The sequence below is a fragment of the Bactrocera latifrons genome, unplaced genomic scaffold, assembly GCF_001853355.1.
Source record: "Bactrocera latifrons isolate USDA-ARS-PBARC rearing strain unplaced genomic scaffold, ASM185335v1 scaffold_220, whole genome shotgun sequence".
In the NCBI taxonomy this organism is placed as follows: Eukaryota; Metazoa; Arthropoda; class Insecta; order Diptera; family Tephritidae; genus Bactrocera; species Bactrocera latifrons.
In genome coordinates, this window is record NW_017535742.1 from 272,976 (window position 1) to 296,823 (window position 23,848).

Consider the following 23,848-nt stretch of genomic DNA (forward strand, 5'->3'; position numbering starts at 1 on the left):
GTAAAAGTAACGTTGTCAACAAATACGCTCGCATTACCGCTCTTCAACGTGTGCAAAGAGAATTTCCCACTATTGCCTACGCTAAATATACCGTTAAAAGCATGTGAGCGCATTTACCGTTAAGGTTATGTGTGCCTGTGTGTGTATGTTTGTGGAATTGGACTGTRCGCTGGGATATTCTTCAGCGTTTCGCCAGGTTGACAGGCCGGAACTGCTCTGGCTGGCTGGCTGCTGTTGCTGGGACTTGGCGTGGCTGCTGAAAATTCAGAATTCAGTATGAAACGACAAAGCGCCGTACACGCACGGTGAACGAATCGAGAGCGGATAAAGTTTGTGACGTTGATGTGGAAACCAAATTGGAAGAAGAAGCAGCAGCTGATTTGTAGTAGAATCAGCAAAGCAAATTGTGGGCTAAACGAAATAAGTGAAAATAAATATTTAGCGCAAACGAATTGAATTTAGCGAAAAATTATTTAAAAATAATTTAAAAAAAATTAAAGTGCTAAGCTGTTGAACGGAAAATTTGAAAATTTATGTGAAAATTATTTTGGTTTTTAAGAAAACGTGGAAATAAAGTTGGCCGGTGCTGGTGTGCGCTGTTGAACGCCCTTACGTGGGCAACCGAAGTGCAGGTGTGGCAGAAAATAAGCGAGAAACTGTCAGTATAAGCAACGACGGCCGAAAGAAGTGAGAGGGGTGATTTTATTGCTGGCAAATAAGGGACAAGCACGCACCGAGGCTGCAGAACCGACAGCCAGCGTCTTCTGATGAGTGACAATTTCGTACGGCCAAAAATAAACGGTATTACGCGTCAATTACAACAACAGTAAAGCAAGCAATAAATCAAACGCATAAGGCAAAAGAGCCCACGGCAAAACGCTAAACACATTTATATACATACATACACAGTGAAAAAAATATCTGTTGAATGCGTGAGTAGCTATTTTTGCCGGTAAAATTAACGGTAAACGTGTGTGCGTACGCTGTCGCTGAGGGTCAAGCGTGTGTAGTGGAAATTAGTGAAAATTTAGAGAAGAAGAAACGTGCAAAAAATATTACAATACCAAAGGTGGAGTGGAAAATCGCAAAGCCAATMAAATATTTAATTAGAAAATACTTACAAATCCATCAGCAACCATAAAACAAAAGCAAAAACATGAAAATGGAAATGACAGCCAACATCTATAAAATGCTCTTGTTGCTGTTTGCAATCGTCTGCCTGTGCAGCGCCCTGCCCTCGCCCGAACCGCAACCGCAACCGGAACCGGCACTCTTGAGCAGCTATAAGCCCTCCTTCATAGCGAATCCAGCCATCTACACCTACACTGTGGCGGAGAATCGGGCACAAAAGCAACAGCAACTACAACAAAAACAGCAGCAGCAACCAGCGCAAGTCAAGCAACAACAACAAGAGTACACAAAAACTTGGCAGAGCAATGATATTGACTACAACACCAATAGCAACAACAASAATAATTACTTCAATTATGCCAGCAACAGCAATAATGAACAATTTAGCAGCAGCAGCTCGAGTGACTCTGCTGCCTCCGCCTATCAGAATCACTACTACACAAGTAGTAAATTTAGTGGCGTTTCGTTGGCTACACCAACAACAACAACTACGCCTGCAACACCCACTCAAYCGTTGCCGGTGAGCGGTTGTCAATTGGATCGTCTGGCCGTTTATAAAGTCGTCYTGCACACCTATTGGACGCGTGATCTATTCCCCAAACATTATCCGGATTGGAGGCCAACCGCGCAATGGACGAAAACTTTAGGTGAGTGATTAGCAAGATTAGGAAGTGTAAGATAATACGAAAAGGGGAACAATGTGACTARGTAAAGTTAAAAAATAAAAACAGTTATAAAATTGAAAAAAGTTTGTCATAAACCAGGCAAGCATTTTTTGAGCGATTTCGTTCGTTGTGAMTTGAATTCTCAATAGGTTTATACTTTTTTTTCGATATCATTAATTGCTAGAAAGTAATTATTGTAATATAGGTATGTACAATCGATATAAGACAGGAAACTGGTAAAAATTTAAAAAAWTTTATTCGTTGGAAGCTGTRATTCTCAACCGGTGTATAACGTTTTTACCTGTGGAATTAATTACTGGAAAGTAACTGTTATATTATATTTATGTGCAATAGTTATAAGCCAGAAATTTTATTTAAAATTTGTTCGTTAATAGCTGTAATTCTCAACCGGTTTATAACATTTTTATTTAGCGAAATAATTGCGAGAAAGCAACCATTCTATTAAATTTATGTACAATCGCTATAAGTCAGGAAGCTCTTAAAAATTTCGTTCGTTGGRAGCTGTAATTCTCAACCGGTTTATACTTTTTTATCGAAAGAATTAATTGTTATATTTACAACCGATTGTACATGAAAATTATAAGGGTGTGCATAACAGATAACTTAAGTACTCAAGTTCATAGTTTAGGTGATTATATGTAGTCGAACAAATAAAAGTTTCCACCTTAATTAGAGCTGATGTTTTCTTTGTGTTACAACCTTGTCTAAAGCCCTAAGGTTACCTACGTCGTGGTGCTATCCACTCATCTAATCTGGTGTCTAATTCTACTACAAGGCAGTGTTGAAATACATAATGGAAATTAAACTAACTAACTGATGATTAGATATTGGTTTAATTTCACTATTTTTTGTGAAAAAGTTGTTAATTTTTCTTCGTCGTGCGTTTCTTCCTTTATTTTCATAAGTTTTTGTGATAATTTTTGTCATAGACGGTTCTCAGTTCATGTAGTCTAATCAACAATATTATATTATCAAAAAATCTTTTTGGTTAAAACAAAAAAAAATAAAAAAAAAAAATAACAAGATAAAATAATAGCCTACATAGATGCGTTTATTGAAATATAAAAGCGTATGGAAAGATTTACATCTTGATTTTGATTGGTTAGTTTGTACGACAGCTATATGCTATAGTAAACCGATCTAGACGATTTGTTGGGCAACTTTGGCGTTTTATTAGGCAATAATCTGTACCGAATTTGGTGAAGATATCTGATCAATTAAACAAATTTTTCATGCAAGAACTTCATTGTGGTTACTAAGTTTGTATGATAGCTATAAGCTATAGTGGTCCGATCTAAACATTTTCTTCGGAAATTTTAGCGCTATGCTGACAATAATCTATACCACTTTTCGTGAAAATATCTTGTCAAAAAAAAAAAAAAAAGTATTTCATACAAATACCTAATTTGAATCGATCAGTTTATATGGCAGCTATATGTTATAGTGTTGCTATCCAAACAATTTCTTGGAGGATTGTGTCACTTTCTTGGAAAATAGTTCTTGTCAAATTTCGTGAAAATATCTTGTCAAAAAAAAAGTATTTCATACAAAGACCTAATTTGAATCGATCAGTTTATATGGCAGCTATATGTATGTTATAGTGTTGCTATCTAAACAATTTCTTGGAAGACTGTGTCACTTTCTTGGAAAATAGTTCTTGTCAAATTTCGGGAAGATATCTCACCAAATGAAATAGTTTTCCATACAAGAACTTCATTTTGTTGGGTCAGTTTATATGTCAGCTATATGCTATAGCTGTTCGATATCGGCGATTTGATTTTGCCCAGTAAGCAGTTTCTTGAACAGAAAAACATTTGTACAAAATTTCATAACGATATCTCAAAAACTAAGGGACTAATTCGTGTATACACAGACGCACGGACAATTCGACTTGGCTTAATCGATTCAGTTCAACAAGCTGATCATTTATATATATCGTCACCTAAAATGCAAATAGCGTGTCATAAAAAAAAAAAAAAAATCGAAAATCGTTGCCCGATATAATAACCAATATATGTAGTACGTAACCATTTTATAACAAGTTGCAATATGTTTGTTTGCTAACCAAAATATAACTTTTTTATAACCCAAACTCAAGCTTCTATATGAGTGAATGGTAACCAAAAAATGACCCTTTTCAACTCCAGCTGTCTTTCAATTTGAGTGGTTTTTACAACGTTTTTTCTTCGGCTCTAAACTTATGAAAAGTGATGTTACGTTATTTTGTATTTTAGGTCACGATAAGAATGTACTTTATAGGTTCTCTGATTTTTTTTTGTCTCAACAAGGTGAGAAAGAGAAGCGTAGACATTTTTTTGCATTTTTTTGGGAAGAACRAACATCTGTTTTAATCGGACTCTTTCGGCATTTTGAGGGGTCAAAAACTTGCTAAAGAACTTATCGGACTTTCCATCAATTGTAAATCGGACTCTTTTAGCATTTTGAAACTCCATTTCTGTGAGTGATCACACACTAGCTGAAATATCTATCGGACTTTCCGGATTTTATGAATCGGATACTTTTAGCAGTTTGAAAAYTCCTTTGTTTGAGTGGTCAAAAAATTGCTAAAGAACATAGCGGACTTTCCAACATAGTTGATATTTTTGGCAATTTCTGATCTAGAAACTTTTCCACAAATTTTTCCTAAAATTATATATATATTTTTATGATAAAGAGAATGGGAACAAACTGCAGCTTTAAGACATTTTCCGAAGCATACATATACWATCTCCCTCTGCTACTCTAATCCACGCTCCCCCCTTTTACGTCATATGACTAACGTAAACCGAGATTCTCCCATAACGCCCTTTGGACCCCTAAAAACACGACAATTGAAATGTTACTGCCAGTCATTTCAAGATTATTTCATATTTTTAAACCGATAAAAGACATTTGAGAGCGAGAAGTGGCACAACAGAGCACAATGCAAGAACGAAAATCTCAAATGTCCCACACAAAGCGCAAAGGAAACTTGAAAAYGGTAAAAAACAGGAAAAAGTTGAAAGCAAAAATATATTTAGGACAAAAAGCTGGCAGAAATGTGAAAACAAGCGAAAGATATGGAATTGAAAGCAAACGACATGCCGAACGAGGCGGTGTGTGCCGAGGGACAATTGCAGGATGCACGGACGGACACTTGAAATAACAATGTGCCATTTATTTACAGCAACATACACACTGTGTTGCATTGCAACAGTGACGGCGAAAAAATCGAAATGACAAACGGACAAAGACAAAAATGAGGAAATGGCGAAAATAAACAAAGCAAAGCGACAAATGAATGGTGCATAGCAAGAACTAGGATATATGGTAGATGTGTGGCACATAAAGCACACGAGGAGAAAACTGCCAGCCAGCAACAAAAGTTTGCCGAATGCAAGCAAGTGTGTTGTGGGGCGTGGGTGTGAGGGATATAAAACTAGTTTCCTAAAAAAGATGAAATGTTGTCGAGCTGGTGTTGTGGTGTGCTGCGGCGGCGCATAAAGCCGCTGTAAGTCTTTGGAAATTGTGTTAGAGCTGCAGCTAGGCGCTAGGCCCTAGCCTAAGTGTGGTTGTGCATGTGTGCGTGTGTGTGCATATCTTTTGCTGGCTTTGGCTAAMGCTTTGCGCGCGCGGAGTTGCAACGCAAGGTAGTGGCAATATTTGTGACAAGGCAGCCATAACAAAAAACGAATGAGACAAAGCAAGCAATGAGGAGATGAAGAGAAAAGCACAAAATGACAAAAGCAACAATGACAAAGGAAAYAAAATTCGACATTTGCAACGAAATTGCAATTTCAGTCAACGCAAGCTGCAAGCAATTTCATTGGGTTCATTGCTTTTACGGGCGGCGTTTCTCTTATTGTTGTTGCTGTTGTTAGTGTATTGTGGTGAGCTGCTTTTGTCGCAGCGCGAATTCCTGACAAACGATGCACGGAAATACAAGCAGTTATGTGTTTGTTGCGGTGTGGGTGCCCGCAGCGGGTGCGCAGCGTTCAAATCGCAATACAACAACAATAACAATAACAAAAAATATAATATAAAGCAAAAATGCTGCCACATTGTGCAACRTTAAGTTGAAAACAAAAGATATTTTTGCAGCAATTGCAAAAAATTATAGTCAACTGCAACAACAAYAATAGAAAAGAGATTTTTCTTGCGCTGCAAACTACAAACTGTCAGCAGCAATAAATAGCGGCATGCTGAGTAAGTGCGTAACACAGTTTTTACAGGCATAAAATTTTTTGAAATGTTGTTTTTGTTTTTTCGGTCACTAGATGTCCTSAAATGTTGTTGTTGTGATTTTTTCAGTCACTAAGGCTCTTAAAATGTTGTGGTTTTTTACGTCACGAGGTGTCTTAAAATATTGTTGTTGTTTCAGTCGTTAGATTTACAAGTTTCACTGTATTAAAATGTTGCTGTGGATTTTTACCGTAATTAAACTTTTTCAAATGTTGTGGTTTTTTTAAGTCACTAAACTTCTCAAAATGCTGCTGATGTTGTGTTTTCAGTCGGGAAATTTCCAAAAATGTTATTGTTGTTTTTGCTTTTTCAATCACAAGTTTTCTTAAAATGTTGTTGTTGTTTCCTAAGAGACTAGATTTCTTAAAATGCTGTTGTTGATGTTTTTCAGTCACTAAACTTCTTAAAATGTTGTTGTTGTTGTTTTTTAAGAAATAAATTTCTTCGTATGTTGTTGTAGTTGTTTTTCCAGTAACAAAATTTTTTCAAAAATTTTTGATTTTCAGTCACTTTCATAGAATGTTTTTATTATTATTGTTTTTGCTTGGATTTTTACGTGCTCTTTGCGACTGCCAGTATCGAATTTATTATTTCCATTTCTTCCGCTTATTCGCCTATTTCTGTCGTTGTTTGCTGACTTTATGTCGCTTTTGTTTTATTACTTTTCTTTTGACGTATTTCCTTTTGGCTGCTGGCTGACGAAAATTGTTGAGAAATTACATTGAAAAATTGCAAAGAAATTTCACTTAATATTTTTTAGTGAATCGCTAAGGGCTTTTGGGGATTTAGATTGAAATGCCGTGTCTTATAGTGAAACATTGCGCGCTGCTGATAGCGTTATATAACTGCATATATTTGTTGGTATGCAGTTTATGGCGCGCTGAAGTTTTGCCAAAACTGTTGTGGACTTAGCGACTGTGAGTGTGTTAGACAGCGGGAGAGAAAGAGATGGAAAGAGAGCGAGCGAGCGAACGCGCGTAAACAGGAARTCAGCTGAAATACGTGCAACGGATGTTGAGGAAAACGCTGTAATGGCCAGCGTTGCGGGAATATAAAGTAAAAAGAGTGGATATTAAAACGAGAAATTCAAGTAAGCGATTTATTGTTTGTAATATTATTGTTTTTTGCTTAAAAAACTGTGTGGAAAGTTTAAAAATTTAACTAAAAATGATTACATAAATAAATTTACTAAATTTTCTTTTTTTAATTTGCATTTTGGAAAGGTTCGCGAAAAAAAATTTTTTTGTAAAAAAAAGAAAAAATTAATAAAAAAATCTCTTCAATTTGTTTTAGCTTCTAAAAAACTTTATCTCCGCTACTTCTTCCGACACTCTATCTTCTTTACCTACTCCACTTCACAAATAAATAATTTCATTCTTTTATCGCAACTTATTCATTTCCTTTACCACAGGCGCATTCTCGCTTCCAAGCAAACATATCAAGCGCTTCATGCTCGCTTATCTGCAAATATTGTGTTTGTTTGGCACAATTGTGTATCCTGTTGCACACACTCACACACACATATTCTGCTGTTTCTCGCATCATTCTTCTGCCGCAGCTCGGCGTATCCTTGGTGACTGGTGACTGGCAGTGGCTGACTAAGTAGAAATCTGTGTCATTCCTTTGTTTGTTCACTTTATTACTGTTTGTCCGGCAGCAAGTGCATTCGCACTTAAGTCGCTCGTTTTGCGAGCAATTTCTTGCATTCTACGTACCGTAGAGGTTCGCGGTGGCGTATGAGTAACACTTTTCGGTGATTACTACATGCAGTGCTGTTGTTAATTTTTTGTGTACATACTATGTTTATTTCTGTGTGTATATTGTTTTTTACTTGTATGTGTGTATATGTAATATTTCTGAAGTATATGTTTCATCTCTAATTGGTAGCTGCGTGTATAAATTACTGTATACATGAAACAACAATTTAATTGCATTTTAATAGAAATTTAATTCTGCTGTGCGGTTTTTCAAATCACTTTTGCATGTGATTGATTCGGTATAAATACGACAAAGACTTGAAAAGCAAAATKAAATGAAAACTGTACTAAAAATGGCAGCCAACTGACATGCAACACTCGACATTGACAAGCAGAAAAATACAATGCACAATGAAATTGCACAAAAAAAAAAAAAAAAAAAAAAAAAAAAAAAAAAAAAAAAAAAAAAAAAAAAAAAAAAAAAAAAAAAAAAAAAAAAAAAGCTGATATGAATAGGTTAATGATAGACTGTAAGAAATAAGTAAGGTTCTATATCTGAGAGCGAAATTATTTCTGGAAAAATTATGTATAAAAATTTATTTAACAGACTACTTTACATTGAAACTTAACGATTCAAATGAAGTTATTGTATGTAAAAATTTTTTATTAGACAAGAAATCTTCGTGAAATTTATTATGGTTTATTACCTAAAGCAATTGTGGAATCTCCGAAGAAATAACTCAAATCGGACCACTATTACATATGGGAGCCATTCAAACTGACCCGTCCAAATAAAATCCTTGCATGGAAAATTTTTTATTTGACAATAGTATATCTCCGAGAAATTTGGTATGGATTATTATTCAAGGCAACGCTAACATCTCAAAACATATTGATCAGATCGAACCTTTAACGCTTATCGCTGCCATACAAACTGACCGATCCAAATAAAGTCCTTGCATGAAAAAAATTTTTAGTTCATAAGGTATCTTCACTAAATTCGGCACATATTATTATCTGAGGTATCGCTACCACCATATTTTTCAGATCCGATTACTATAGCATACAGCTGCCATACAAACTGGCCGATAAAAATCTATGCAAAGCACTTGCAAATGCAATTGTGAATGGTATATAGCTTCGTTGCAGCCGAAGTTAATGTTTTTTGTTGTTTTTAAATAATTTAAAATTAATTAATTTTTAAATCTTTTAAATTAATTTAATTCTTTTTAATTAGTTAATTTTTTGAATTTTTTTTCTTAATTATTTTTTTATGTGTTTCTAAATTATCAAACAATATTTTTCTTAATTTAAATTTAATTTTTTATTTTTTTAATTTTTATAATTTTCCAAATTATTTTTCACTAAAATTCTCCAAGAATCAAACCAGTTAGTTCAATTCACCTTCTACTACCACTCCCCTTAAMATGAACTTTCGCTTCCACAATCTTCCAAGTTTGTCAGTTTCATTAAAATATGTAAAAAGAAGAAGAAACAGGAAAACACCCTTCTCCACCTCTCCATTGCAAACCCCGAATAGAAAATAAAACCGTTGCTGTTTTCCGTATCATTGCGCCGCCGCTGCAAGATAAGCACGTACAAAACGCATTTCTTAGCCGGACTTCCTTGCGAGACTACAGTCACACACACACTAACACTAATACACGCATTTACGTGCTGCACCACTCACATGCACGCTCTTATTCATACAAATAACTTGCCGCTTATAAACATATTTGTACGCTAATCTGCCACAATGCCGACTTAGCATGTGTGAGGGAATTTTTTTCGAACAAATACACATATATATGCAATTATGTAWGGACGAGTGTGTGCAGTAAATTCCTGATGACAGTAATAGTTTCGTGCGGAAAAGGAAATGTTGTTGGCATATGACGTCAACTTGAGAATGTGTGCAAAGATATGGGATTATAAATATATTTGKATTCGAATGCACAAACCAGTGTGCACAAAAATATACAGACAAATATGCAGCTAGCTGTGGTGGTAATGTGTGTTGTGGTGAGGTTAGGTGAGGTGAACGGTAAGCATTTGTGGTTGACACAGCAGGATACTAGAAATGCTAGCTTAAATTACCGCCGCTCGAAGCAGCTAAGCGCAAGGAGATATACAAATACGTATATTTATATATATATATATGTTATATGTTATATGTTATATGTTATATATATATATATATATGCATATATAAGCTTAAGTAGTCACATGCAGGTATTTTTGTATGGAAAATATTGGTTTTTGACAATATTTGCTTTGCTTATTTCTCATTCAAAAAAATATTGTTGCTATAAATTCTATTTTAATGAATTTTCAATGTTTCACTAAACTATTTTTATACGTTTGCAATGTGGTGCTCCAGTGGGCTGAAAGTTAAAAAAGGKCGAGGCCATCTAATAGCTTCAATAACCAAACTCACTTAAGAAAAATCCTATGGGAAAACTCACCGAAAATATCAGTTGAAAACTTGCCTTAGACCTCATATAACTCATATCAAGAGCTTTAATTTACTAGTGGACTTTATAAAGCTTACCGTTTCAGGGCGATTGCTTCCTTCAGAGTGTCAAATTGTTGAAATGTTCTGTAGTATGAAGAATTTTGGGTGAAGAATTTGACCATAAGTGCTGACATGTCGGTGGATGTCGAGGATTTCTAATTTTTTATGGATATCAACGCCAATTGGCCTTCCAAAGCATGGTGCATCATTGCTGATGCGTCGGTCGATGTCGAGGATTTCCAATTTTTTATGGATATCAACGCCAATTGGCCTTCCAAAGCATGGTGCATCATTGGCACCAAATTATTGAAACGGAATCAACGAAATCGAAATTTCATGTTATTGGACTGCAGCAGGCAGAATGCCAGCGGGCAGGGCCATAAGAGGCGACTAAAATCCACATGCACTTGTCCGCATTTTTTGGCTTGCCTCGAAATTTCAGCATAGTAAAATATTATATATTTGCTTTTTGCTGGTGTTCAAGCAATATTTAGTACAGTCATCACACAACTCTCTGAGAAGTTTACTTAGTACGTAATCTAAGCTTTCTAATAATATAATCTCTCTCGATGTAAAAATCCTGAATGCACTTTTTGTAACTTAGAAATATATACTAAACACTAAATATTTTTTCTTGGTGATTTTTTGCGCAGATGTCACTGACACTCTGACAATCATACCAAGCTAGAAAAATTATATTTTAATGAACGGATTTTCTCCCGAAATTTAAATCAAAAAGTCTTACTATATTTTGCTCACAGTAGTATTTCGCAATTATATGTTGACGCTGAAATATCAGCCATTAAAATCAAATATTTAATCATGCTTATCGAATGTATTTTTTATATAGAATAACGGTATTTAATTTGTAAATGCGTGTAAATCGAAATTTCAGTTGATTCGTTGGTGTTGACTTAATTTTTAAATCTAAATAAACAATACAAATTGCCACATTAATTCATTTAGTAAAAGCGTGTGCTTGCGTCAGTGTGTGTGTGTGTGTTGACACAAATGAAATATGATGTATGGCTGCGTAAATTGATTAAAAGCCGCATGCAAACAAGCACACACATAATGACATATGCAGCTATATATGTAAATAGGCGAGAAAAGCGTGTATATGTGCGGGCGTGAGTGTGTAGTGGTATGCGTGCACCTCTATTAAGCACATTCACGCAAAACACACACAACTAATGAGGGTAATGCAAACAATAATGCATGTAAACACGCGTGTACCACATCAACGCGCGCATGACATGACTATTTTTTGCCTGCCCTCACTGGAGTAAACCCTGTGAGAGTGTGCTGCGTGTGTGTGTGTACATTGTAAGCCATCTTTCTGTATTACGCCTCGATATTTGTGCAAACATTACTAAGCACACGCGCGCTAACCAATCAATCGACTATTGGTAGGTACATAGCTCTAGTGGTTTAGCGAGCGCTAGGTGAGTTGAGTGCATTGAACGATTGTGTGTGTGTGTGTGTGTGTTTGACTAAGTAAGCGTGTTTGAGGTTGGTTGGGCGTTCCACTGCCGCCCAGTTATCAATTTTCAATTTATTACAGCCAAGGTACCAGGCACAAAAGGCCTTTCCGACATCCAACATAACAGCAGTCAGGCAGTTTCACTCRCCTTACATGTACCCACACACATACAAGTGCATATGCTGGTGGAAATTATGCGCACTCACGCGCTCACAAATTTCTGCACATATAAATTTAGACATAAATTTATGCATACATTGTAACATATAAGCACATTATATGCACGCACATAGATGTATATATATTTATATGCTTGTAAAATATGCATGACTGCGCAAATATCTGCGGCGAGTGTGTGAGCTTCGGGTTGCTTGCTAGCAAATCGCTTACTTTTTCAATGCACCCACACGCAAATACAATAAATACAAACAAACTGTTTTACAGAGCAGAAAAAATATTAACCGTAAGCTATAATACCCTTCACAGGTTCATTTAGTACAACATATAAGTCTAACAAAACATCTTTTTCTTGATTTTGATCAGCCAATTTGTGTGACAGCTAAGAGCTATAGTAGTCCGATCTAAATGATTGGTTTGAAAATTGCATCGTTATCTTGGTTAATAGTCCATGACGAATTTCATGAAGATATCTTGTCAAATAAAAAAGTCTTCCTTGCAAAAACTTAATTTTCAACAGTCAGTTTGTATGGCAGCTATAAGTTATAGTAGTCCTATCTAAACAATTCGTTCGCAGGATACACCGTTATCTTAAATAATAGTCAACACCAAAGTTCATGAAGATACCTTGACAAATAAATAAGTTTTCCATATAAGCACTTGATTCCGTTCGTTTAGTTTGTATGGCAGCTATATGCTATAGTGATCCAATCTGAACAATTTCTGTGTATATTCCATTTAGATAATTATCTTCCACTTTTTCGTTTATAGACGTTTTAAATTTATTCAATTCGTCTATCCCTACCAAATTTCATGTAAATATCTCATCAAATGTAAAAATTTTCCATACAAGCACTTGATTCSGATCGTGCATATGTTTGTATGGCAGCTATGGGCTATATCGGTCAAATATTTACAAATCAGACAAATAAGTAGCTTCTTGGTGAGGAAAGCAGGTGTGCTAAATTTCAGATCGTTGGCATAAAAAGTGAGGGATATATATGTATTTTATATCAAATACCTGTTCAGGGTATTAAAATATGCATATATTTATATGTGTATGTGTGCGTTATGTCACTGTAATTGCGCTTGTTGCAGACTTGCTCTTCTTATTGAGCTTAACTTTTAACCGCCATCAGCGACATAACTTCGATTGGCTTTTGCCATAATTTTTCAATGCAGCGTTTTTTTATTGCTTTGTTGTGCTATATTTTYCAGCATTTTTCCACTCTCTGCATATTTTACTTAGGGAAATTCTGCAGTTTTCCCTTTTAGCCTACTTTCGCCCATGATTACTTTTAATTACTGCAATGGCTTATAGTGAAAAGCGGCTACACTCAGGCGAAACACTTTTAAAGTCGATGAAAAGTGAAGCATACATTTAGGCGCKGATCACATTTTTGAATAAAAAGCCTTGTTTTAAACAAAGTTAGGTTGATTATGAAGTTGGAGAGCAGTAAGAATGCAGAGTGGATTGATTAGAAAATAGAGAGATGTGATTTTAGATATACTATTACGGTAATAGTGGACTTTCACACATTGTGGCAATGGTACAGTCAATTTACACTCGCAAAAAGCGATTTAGCCATATTAAACCTTATTATAACTGACAGGAAAAGTTGGAATGACATCGACTTTTATTTGCAAACTTATCAGCGTTTTTATGGAGTAAAGTGATTAATGGATGCAAAGCGAAGAATATATTTAGGAGCTGATATTTATTTTTGTTAAAATAAAAACCTACTGAACTTAAAATAAGGAATATTTTTTAATTTAGAAACATATGGCAACCCAATAAGTTGTCGCAAAATGCCAAATWTAATCAAATTATTCCTATACATAGACCTCTTTTTTCCAATACGMTAAATAATTCTGTGAAAGCACATTCAGCCCAAATGTATACTTCGAAAGATTTCTCTTTCCGTAGTAGACTTTATTCACATTAAATTTAGTGCAGCCCATGTGTAATATTCAAATTAGAATTTATAGATATAAATTGGTAGACTACTACATATTTTAGAAATATTTTTTTGTCATTTGAATCATATTATTAGTATTGTCAAAAAAAGTATACTTTTGCCACGAACAATCGCTTAGTTAATTTCTGCCATATTTAATAATTAATTCACATGTAAAAAAATATATATTATTCGAATCACTGTTTTATTACACTTTTTATTATTTAGGTAGATCATGGTAATATTTATAGGTATCTATAAATTTATTTTACTTCTTGTTTAAAAAAAATGTTCCCAATTATTTTTATATTCTGGCTTATTTAATTATTTAATTAATATGTTTTAAATCTATACCAGCGAACTGTTTTTGTTGCTGAAAATATATTATCATATGGTTTTTTATTTGTTGTATGCCAAGCTAATTTAAGTTTAATTAGCATGTAATTAGGAAACATATTTTCTAGAAAAAATCGCGGATGTAATGAAGTATAATAGGCTTCTTCCACTTTTTTCATTTATAGACTTTTTAAATTCTTTCAATTCGTTAATTGTCTTTATTTGACTATCAGATATTTTATATTAGCTTTAAATGGTTTCATAATTGAGTCTCATTTTCACAAGTAATGTTTGACCCGGCCTTGAATCTTAATTATATTTTAATTTAGTCAGTTAGTAAAGAGCATTGATTAGACTATCAGAAATACTATATGATTTTAAAATAGCTTTAGAATTGAGTCTGTTTTAGTAATACCAGAGGGAGAGCATAACTTCTTTATAGGCGTTTTAGGCTATGTTTATTTAAATTTTAATTTATTTAATTAGTAAATTGTCTTAATCAGTCCATTATATATGCTATAGGACTTTCAAACAGCTTCTTAATTGAGTCCCATTTACACAAATAATGACTGAGGCAGACCTGGACTCCTTTATAGGATTTTTAAGACAACTCTTAGTTATATTTTAATTTATTCAATTAGAAAATTATCTCGAATAGACTATATGAGTTTAAAATGGCTTTTTAATTGAGTCTCATTTACACAAGTAATGTCTGAAATGAAATGTTTCTTACAGTTCATAGTTATATTTTAATTTAGTCAATTAGTAAATTGTTTTGATTCGACTATCTGGAATACTATAAGGGTTAAAAATAACTTCTTCAGATATTATTAGTTATATTATAATTTAGTCAATTAGTAAATTGCTTCGATTAAATTATCAGATATACTGCATGAGTTTATAATAGCTTCGTAAATCAGGCTCTAACTCCTTTACAGAAGTTTTTTGTCTAAAATATTTTCTTTAATTAAATGTTAATACAGTCAATAGGTCAATAGCAAATTGTCTTGACTAGTCTTTAAAAGCAATAATTTAATTGAATCAATTAAGGGTATTTTCTTACGAATTTCAGCTGCAAAATTAAATTGTGAAGTCTAACCATTAAATAAACTATTTTATACTATTTGAAGTAACTTTCTTTAAATATTCTCTTAATTGAGTCAATTAAGTATCTTACCATACATATTTCTGCTGGGAAATTAAATTATGAGAACAAAGGGGCTAAATTAACAATTTTAGACCATTTGAAGTATTTTTTACGTATATTCTCTTAATTGAGTCAATTAAGGATTTATTCTTACAAATTTTCTACTGAAAAATTAAATTGTGAAAAGAGCTAAATAAACAAATTTAGACTATTTGAAGTAAATTTTTTAGAATATTCATTTAAATGAGCCTTTTCCTATAGATTTAATCTGGAAAATTAAATTGCGAAAACAAAAGGGCTAAATTTCCCGAAGTGTATCATAAATTAAATTAATATTAGCTCAAAAAAAGAAAGTGTCCTTTGTAGTAATATTTTCCAAAGAGAAATATTTAAATCTTACGTTATTTGTGGAAAACCTGTGTAAAATATTTTTGGAAGTCTAATTTTCTCTCATATTACCCACCGTTTCTAAGTATACCTGTTGGCTGCGGAAAATTTAAACCTGTGACACACCTTGTGCCAGTCAGACACTCAGCTCACTTGGTGGTCTGCAGCTAAAACATTTCACTTTACATTCCTTTTTTATTTTCATTTCAAAAATTCATTTAAAAAATCTACCACACCCTTAATATCAATATCGTATTTCCCAACATTTGTTTTCAATAACTTTTACACTTCATAAAAAAATTTCCACTGCTAAAAATAATTATGGAAAATTTCTGGGGGAGTATTTCGTGACCAATAACGCTTCTATGCGCTAGTAACTATGTACATATGTACTAACAAATGTGTGAAATGTGATATGATATGATCAGCAAACATTTGTTTAACATTTATGTTTACAAAACACACACAAAGCAGGACTCATTGTTAGCTGCCCTAAGGACACTGGCCGAAGTTGCGCTTTGGGGTGGAAACGTTCAATACTTTTTCCATTATAATATGAGCGATTTTTATATGAAATAGGTACATACAAAAATATATATATATATAAAAGTCAAACAGTTAGCAACTRCTCTCCAGCGTAGCCACTGATCAATGGACGCAATTCAATTGTCCTTTATGCCAACTTTGTGCCACTTTCGAACAAAGGCGCTTACAATACGAACAAACAGATGCGCATATATGTTTGTATATATGCGTGTGTTTCTGGTAACACCATATACTCGCAAAGTTATTATACAAAGGTTGAATGGTTGCTTGCTGGTGGACTTATATCCTGCGCTTCGCTGAAGTTCAATATGAGCGGTGCTAAGCTTACCWACAAACTATTTTATAGGTTATGTTTGTAAACATGTGTGTTTGTACCATAGTTCTATTTGCTTTGTAATTATATTTTCTGGATATTATTTTCATCCATTTCGTGTTTTCTTGGTCAGCATTTCCAATTGATATCATTTTAATTACGCCTCAAGGGCGATCATGTGTGGTAACACAACGAGCGAGCTTGAGTTTTTTACGGTTTTGTCGGCATGATATATGGCGTACATAACCTTGAGGCTTTTCCAATTGTTTGCTGGCAATTATTTATGCAGACCCACCCTCGCATGTGGCGGCTAGACAGCTAGGAATATCTTGACAGGGTGATTCAAATACAGCAGCTTGAGATTTTCTGCCACAAAGGATGGAAAAATACATTATTTTGGGGTAGTAACTTTACCCATAAAATCTAATAAATATTTTTTGTTGATTTCAGCAGCTTAGTTGCTAATATTTTTCATTCAAACAACCATATTTCTGGTTTTTGCCAAAACTAATGCAGTCAAATAAAGCTAAAAACAGTAGATGTGTTCAATTTCGTTATATTTAATTCAGTCTGTTCTAAATATGTTTTCAAAATTCTTACTTTTATGTTTTACATACAGTATAAAACTTTTCGTGAACAAAAGGATGTTGTTAACAGCTGTCAAGCTTGACAGATGACAACTGATAGTCTCTAAAAGTTACAGAATTAACTAAAAAGCACTTCAGATGGCTTGAGAAATGAAAAAAGTAGTTAAAGAAACCAAAATATAAAGACGGACTTAACATGATGACTGTCAAGGTTGACAAGTGACAGCTGACACTGTCCAGAAACAATAAAATTCATTCAAAAGTGCTACAAACGGTTTGAGTACTGAAAAACTTTGTTAAATACCCAAAACATAAAGACTTTACTTGACAGATAACAGCGGTCAATTGAAAATATTAAAAAACCAAGTAAATAATATTTTATTATTTTATTATTGATTCTTTTTTTATATTTATTATCATTATTTTACAATAATAATTTAATTTGTTCTTTTTTTGAGAAATGAAAAACGTTGTTAAAGGAACCAAAGACTTTACATGACGACTATCCTGTGTGACAGATGAGAGATGACAGCTGACATTGTACGAAAAGTACAAAATCCATTCATAAGCGCTTCAAACGGTTTGAGCAATAAGAAACCAAACATAAATACATCACTTGACAGATGACAGTGAAAATATTATAGTTAGAATTACGAAAAGACTACTTTGCTTGAAATTCTGCGAATAAATTATCAAACACATTTTTCCTACAATTTAGAAAGGAAAAATATATTTAATTTTACTTTACGCCTGATTTTGCGTGTTGTCAGTGYTGACAAATGACAGCTGACAGCKTGCGAAAACTACAAAATTCATTCGAAGGCGCTTAAAATGGTTTGAGTAATGAAAAACGTTGTTAAAGAGATCAAAATATAAAGACTTTATTAATAACATTTAATAATGACATCTGTCAAGTGSAAGTTTTATAGCTGGAATCAGTAAAACCTACTTTGCGAGAAATTCTGCCAACAAATCATAAAAATTTTTCAAATGTTCAGTAAGTACTTAAATATTTATTTTTGCTTTAGGCGTGAGTATGCGTATTGTCAATGCTGACAAATGACAGCTGACAGCATACAATTTTTTACCGAAATTTTTTTTTTCAATAATTCGAGAAAAATTATTTATCTGTTTAAAAAAAGTTATAAGTTGTGGGTTTCAGAATTCTTTGCTTGACATAAAATTTTATTGTGACACCCTGTAAAAAGAAAAACATCTATTATAAACTAAATCGACTCCACTCTACTCAGCAACACATTTGCGACTCACAAAATTGCCGTTTACTCACGTCGACTGCCCATACTCCAACTTGTTGAACACAAAGTATCGCCRCTAATTCAGCTTCGACTTTCACATATTTATACGCCATCATCAGCTATAAACTGAGCTATAAATTTGCAAAAAATAATATTAAAACGCACATATATAATAATAATTTTGCCAACGTAATCCTTTTTATGACAGTCTCTAGAGTCAGAGAGAAAGTTCGCGTATTCTGAATAACAAAAAGGYWTTTTGAAACTTTACTTGYGTATGTGTGTGTGTATAGACAAATGCCGCTGTGCTTTGACTTTTATGTAACGGATTAATTTTGCTTTTATTYATTTGCGATTTAAGCGAACATTTTCATATTTATGAGCGCACAAAAACAATGCGTAACGGGGCTAAAAGAAAGGGTCAACTGCAGGGGTTGCATGTGGCGTCGGAGCCAAGGCCATGTGAGCGCATGTTTTTGTGTATTTTTATGTCAATTATTTATTTTTATGTAATGTATATATACATATGTGAGGTATATATATACATTGGTTGATATATTATGTATGTATAAATTTCATTTCGAACTTTTTGACTCTAAGGCCCGTGTATGGCTTTCGCTTTCAAAGCRGTGAAAATTAATTATCTGCACCCACGCTTATCCACTAAATACTGTTAGCTRAGACACGCTTTACACCTCGTTGCTTTATTACCATATCAAATAGCTGCGCCCTACATCACTTTCTCTTCTCACCTCCATAATCCGTTTTTCGTTTGTTCGCCCTTTAACGGCTGACCGCTTTTCGTTGTTGCTCTTGCATTTTTCTCTCTCTCACTCTGCCTTCACTTTTAATGGCATTTAATGCCTGGCTATGCGGGTTAACAAAGTTGGCTTTTAATGTCACTTTTACCCCGAACTATGTGATGGTGGATCACTTTCATTGGCTTTAAACTGCCAAAGCGTTGCAATTTTGTATGAAAGTGTATATTTGTGTGTATGTATGTGTGTTCATGGCMATGTATTTGTATTGGCGTTTAATCGTGGTTTTAGCCATTAATACCCACTGCCAGTCTTTGCTGTCCGTTTATTTTATTAATTAAAATTTTATTAACTTATGTCATGTGCCCTCGTCCGTTCAGCGTTTTATGTTAATTATCGCAAAAATTCTTCGGTGATTTAATGAATTTTCAAAATTTTATGTTAATATAAATGCCATAGAATTTTTAATATATTACATTTTAATATAAATTRAATTTATACGATAAAATTAAATAATATTGGTTGAAAGGCAAAGTTCAAAAGTAACGAGCTTTTGTTGCTACAAGCAGTTTCATACTTGTATAATAATAAGCTCTATCTCGCTCTTGCTTTGTAACCCTTTCCAAAGTCAGGAAAATCGCTCAGTTAGAGCTAATAAYTTTTATAAAAATTTTCAAAACATAYTYTTACAGAAATCTTTCACATATTTCCTTTTCAAAGCGGCACCCTGTAAGTTCTTCATACGTGTTTCAAAGCAAAGTATTGACCTCACCAGCTGATAAAATAATTTCARTCGAATCAAACTCTAAATAAAGATTAACTTCGTATTTGCATTATCGTTTAGAACAACATAACCAGCAGATCTGTATTACTTATTTGGACGGAATTCGTGAATAACMTAACTTTTTTGTGTGATCTCGAGGTTTTGAAACTTTCGAAGGTTTTGAAAGCTTGAAAGCTTAATAAAGCTTTAATAGTCTKACGAATGTAAGTTAACAAACTACTTTCGATTAAGTGAATACGTAAAAAAAAAAAAAACAAATCTTCACAAATTTTAATCTAAAGCTAAGTAAGGTCTTCAATATTGCGTGCAGAGCGTCTCTTGAAAGCTCATGTCCTCTGTGAACGCAGAAAGGCAAAGTTGAACCTTTTTGTTGTACATCTCAGCTATGAGAGATCAGACTGTCCAACAAAGCTCGCAAAGCAGCTCTAGCGGCGATTGGACGCTGTATAAAACAGAACTTGCTTTCCGCTTCCGCGACAGTTGGGAATCGGAACAGACCCCGATTTTTTATCCGGTCAAACACTTTCAACTCGACAGAGTTCTGTCATTGCAATGACAAAAACAGGACTTGCTATAAGAAATTCGAAATCCTTCAGCGAAAGCATAAAGGAATGTCACGAATCTTCAAGGTTTATGCGCATAATAATATCTATTTTAATGGGTTTTCTTAGAAATAGGAACGGCGATTGTACTTGAGCAGCAACGGATCGTTAACTCTACTCTTTAGAGTTAGATTATGCCTCTCTCACGGCTATTATATGTCTGATATCTAATWCTATGGTGCCGTGGTACGGTTTGTCTTCGAAAGATATGTGGATGARGCTGAGTCGCTGGAGAATACTCGCTGTGAGCTTTTTTACGTATGGTTCGTAGCTCAAGCGAAAAGTTGGAAAGAGATTCCACTGCCGGGCGCTAAAAATCAACTCTCGTATTTACTAAGTTGGCTTTAGGCAATTAGTAGATATACGATGGTCTTCTTGATCCGGTTTTAAGAGTGTTGGCCAACGTCGCATTATTCATGGTCGCACGAATATCCGTCTGCAGCGCATGATTTTTATTGGCTTCAATAGACTCAAAGCGCATTCTCGAAGCGATTTTTCAGTTTAGAAAACAGAAAACGATGACTTACGTACCATTTAAAGTCCAYGTATTTACAGCCCATCAGTCATATCGTTTTCAACGAATTGCTTCACGCAGATGCCTCTAAATGATCAAGCTTGTTGGATATTCATAAACCTAGRTCTCGTCATTGTATAACTTTGATGAATGTAGGGTTCTTAGCAACGTTGTCAAATATCTTATTTGCATACCTTAACTTACCAATCTACCAATATTATAGTACAATACTTTTTACTGTGTTTATATGGGTAAATGATTTTTATAAGCAAGCACGTAGTAATATACTAAAGCCACAATATTATGCATAAATCTTGAAAAAATAAATAATAATTCACATCGACAATATAAATATATGTAAGCTTGCAAAAAGTACTTTACAATGAGTGTAGTTATTAATCGGTCTTCGAATAATTGCGTAATGATATGATGCAAATAATTTACAATAAATATTTATGACATTAAGGTGATTTAACAATTTGCTCTTGTTTACAATTTGCCAACTGTATTTTTTCCAACAAATTGCACAACAATATTAATGGCGTAAATTTTTCATAACTTTTTTTCTTATGAAAAAATGGTTAGTTGTAAAATTACTAATTCAAACATGAATATGTGTGAATATAAACAACTGCACACATGCAAAAAATGAAAAAATGCAAAAATATGCATTTCCTTATAAAATTTTAATAGTTGGTTTTTATTGCATATTTTTTTTTATAAATGTTTTTGTTTGACATTGTCAGCGAGTTATAATAAATACTCGCTTTAGTGCATAACATTGAATTTTAAATAATAGTTATTTAATATTTCAGCATTTTTATTATAAGTGGTTATGTAAAAAAATATTKATGTTATATAAATAAGCATAAAAGCGCAATAACAATGAGAGACAGCTGTGCCACTACCGCGATACAATAAATCAACAGCGTTAACCAACTTTTTTGCGCAAGCATTCATGCTTCACAGTGCCATTTTAGCGGTTCACTGCAGGGTTGCACTGACCTACTTTATGCAATTATCCCTTACGCCGTGACTGGACGCCACGCGATGTAGCGAGAAAGCTTTTGTAAAAATAAATAGTTTGAAAATACTAGTTTTAATAGCTACAGAAATTTATTATTTATTTATATTTTAATTACTGTGCGAGAAACAAATTTAATGGAGAATTTTTATTATCATTTGAAATAACATTGATTGGCATWTATTTTTTGAAGATTATCTCTTTCATATGTTGGCCDTGGCTACGTCGTAGATGGCCCATCCATTGAGTTTAACTTCCGTTGACTTCGTTCGAGCACTTCGTGTCGTAACTGACGAATGACTCGGCTGATGTTTTCCAAGGCCTGAATCGAAGCACGATTGTCAGCATACACTTTTGWCTTTACATATCCCCACTGAAGAAAGTCTAACGTTGTGTTATCCGGCGTTCTTGGTGGCCAATCGTTCGACCAAAAATGTGAAATTATTGGTCTCTCAATACATACATTGTGGGAAGGGGCTGCGTCTTGTGAAAACCAAATRTTGCCGAGATCAAGAGTTTCAATTTCAGGCATCGACTAATCGGTTACCATAGCGTGATAACGGTCGCAATCGACGGTTGCGTTTTTGAAGAAATATTAAGCGATGACTCAATCGGACCACAAACCATACAAAATCCTTGTTTTTTTTCCAGGATGAAATGGCACTTTGAATCTCTTTGGGTTGCTCTTCGTCCCAAATGCGGAAATTTTGCTTGTTTACGCAACCATTGTGCCAGAAATGGGCCTCATCGCTGAACGAAATTTGTCTCGAACATGTCGGAACTTTTTGGAAATTTTCAAGAGTCCGTAGAGCAATGCGCTTTCGTACTGAACGTGGTCTATTCGGTCGAATATGATCCAATAATGAAAGCTGGGTCGGGTCTCAAGATGGGTGAAAGTCTTGCGAATAGTACGCTCAAAAGGCCGATTATGTTGACCATAAGTTGAGCTATGCGCAGGAAACACATTCTCCATAGAATGAATAGAATGAATGGGTCTGCTGACATTAAAAGCTTTTGCTTTCCTATTTAGGACTTCCGATGTTCGCCATCAACCTGTTAAGTTAGAAAGTTATTTTAGACCCTTTTCATGTAGCGCGTAGGATTTGTGCCCAGTAGGTAAGCCTGGCGTGTGATCTTACATCCTGTTAGTTGACAACAATTTGTGTCATTACCATTAAGTTCCTGTATTTGCGCTCATTGTCTATTACATTCGGAATATGCTAATTTGTTAGCAATACCCCTCTGTTTTTTCAGTGGCAAGTTTAAGATCTCGCGCGTCAAACCCTGGTGATCATCACCTAGTTTAACTTCCTGCGCGCATCTTTTGTGTCTTTCGCAGTGATTAGCGAGGCAATATCGTGTGCGTAGCCAACTATGTAAGTATCGTCGGGAATATCGAGGCTTAACATACTGTCATAAGTGACGTTTAACAGGTTAAGGTCGAGAAGTGATCCCTACACTGTTCCTGACGTGAACTTTTAATTGTCGTGGTTCCTCAGACGTTTCATACACAAGGATTCCTATAATGCTTGAACCATGTTTTTCCACTGAGAGCTGTTAAAGACTTTCTGTATGTCCATGGTTGCGAATATTTATTTAATATGATTTAAATGGTATTATTTGTTTCAATATTTTTGTTCAAAAATAACATTTTTATAAATAGCTAAAAATTGATTAAAAAATTTTATAAAAAAATATAAAAAATATCCCATAGCTTATTATTACT

General features: G+C 34.1%; 1 protein-coding gene across 1 annotated transcript in view; it reads left to right on the forward strand.

Moving 5' to 3' along the window:
• Nucleotides 1–244: 244 nt before the first annotated feature.
• Nucleotides 245–23,848, forward strand: part of LOC108968596 (spondin-1) — a 165,737-nt gene continuing 142,133 nt past the window's right edge. The window contains exon 1 of the mRNA XM_018932720.1: nt 245–1,778. Coding sequence (XP_018788265.1) covers nt 1,157–1,778 — 622 coding nt within the window. The 5' untranslated portion in view covers nt 245–1,156. The remainder of the gene's footprint in view (nt 1,779–23,848) is intronic.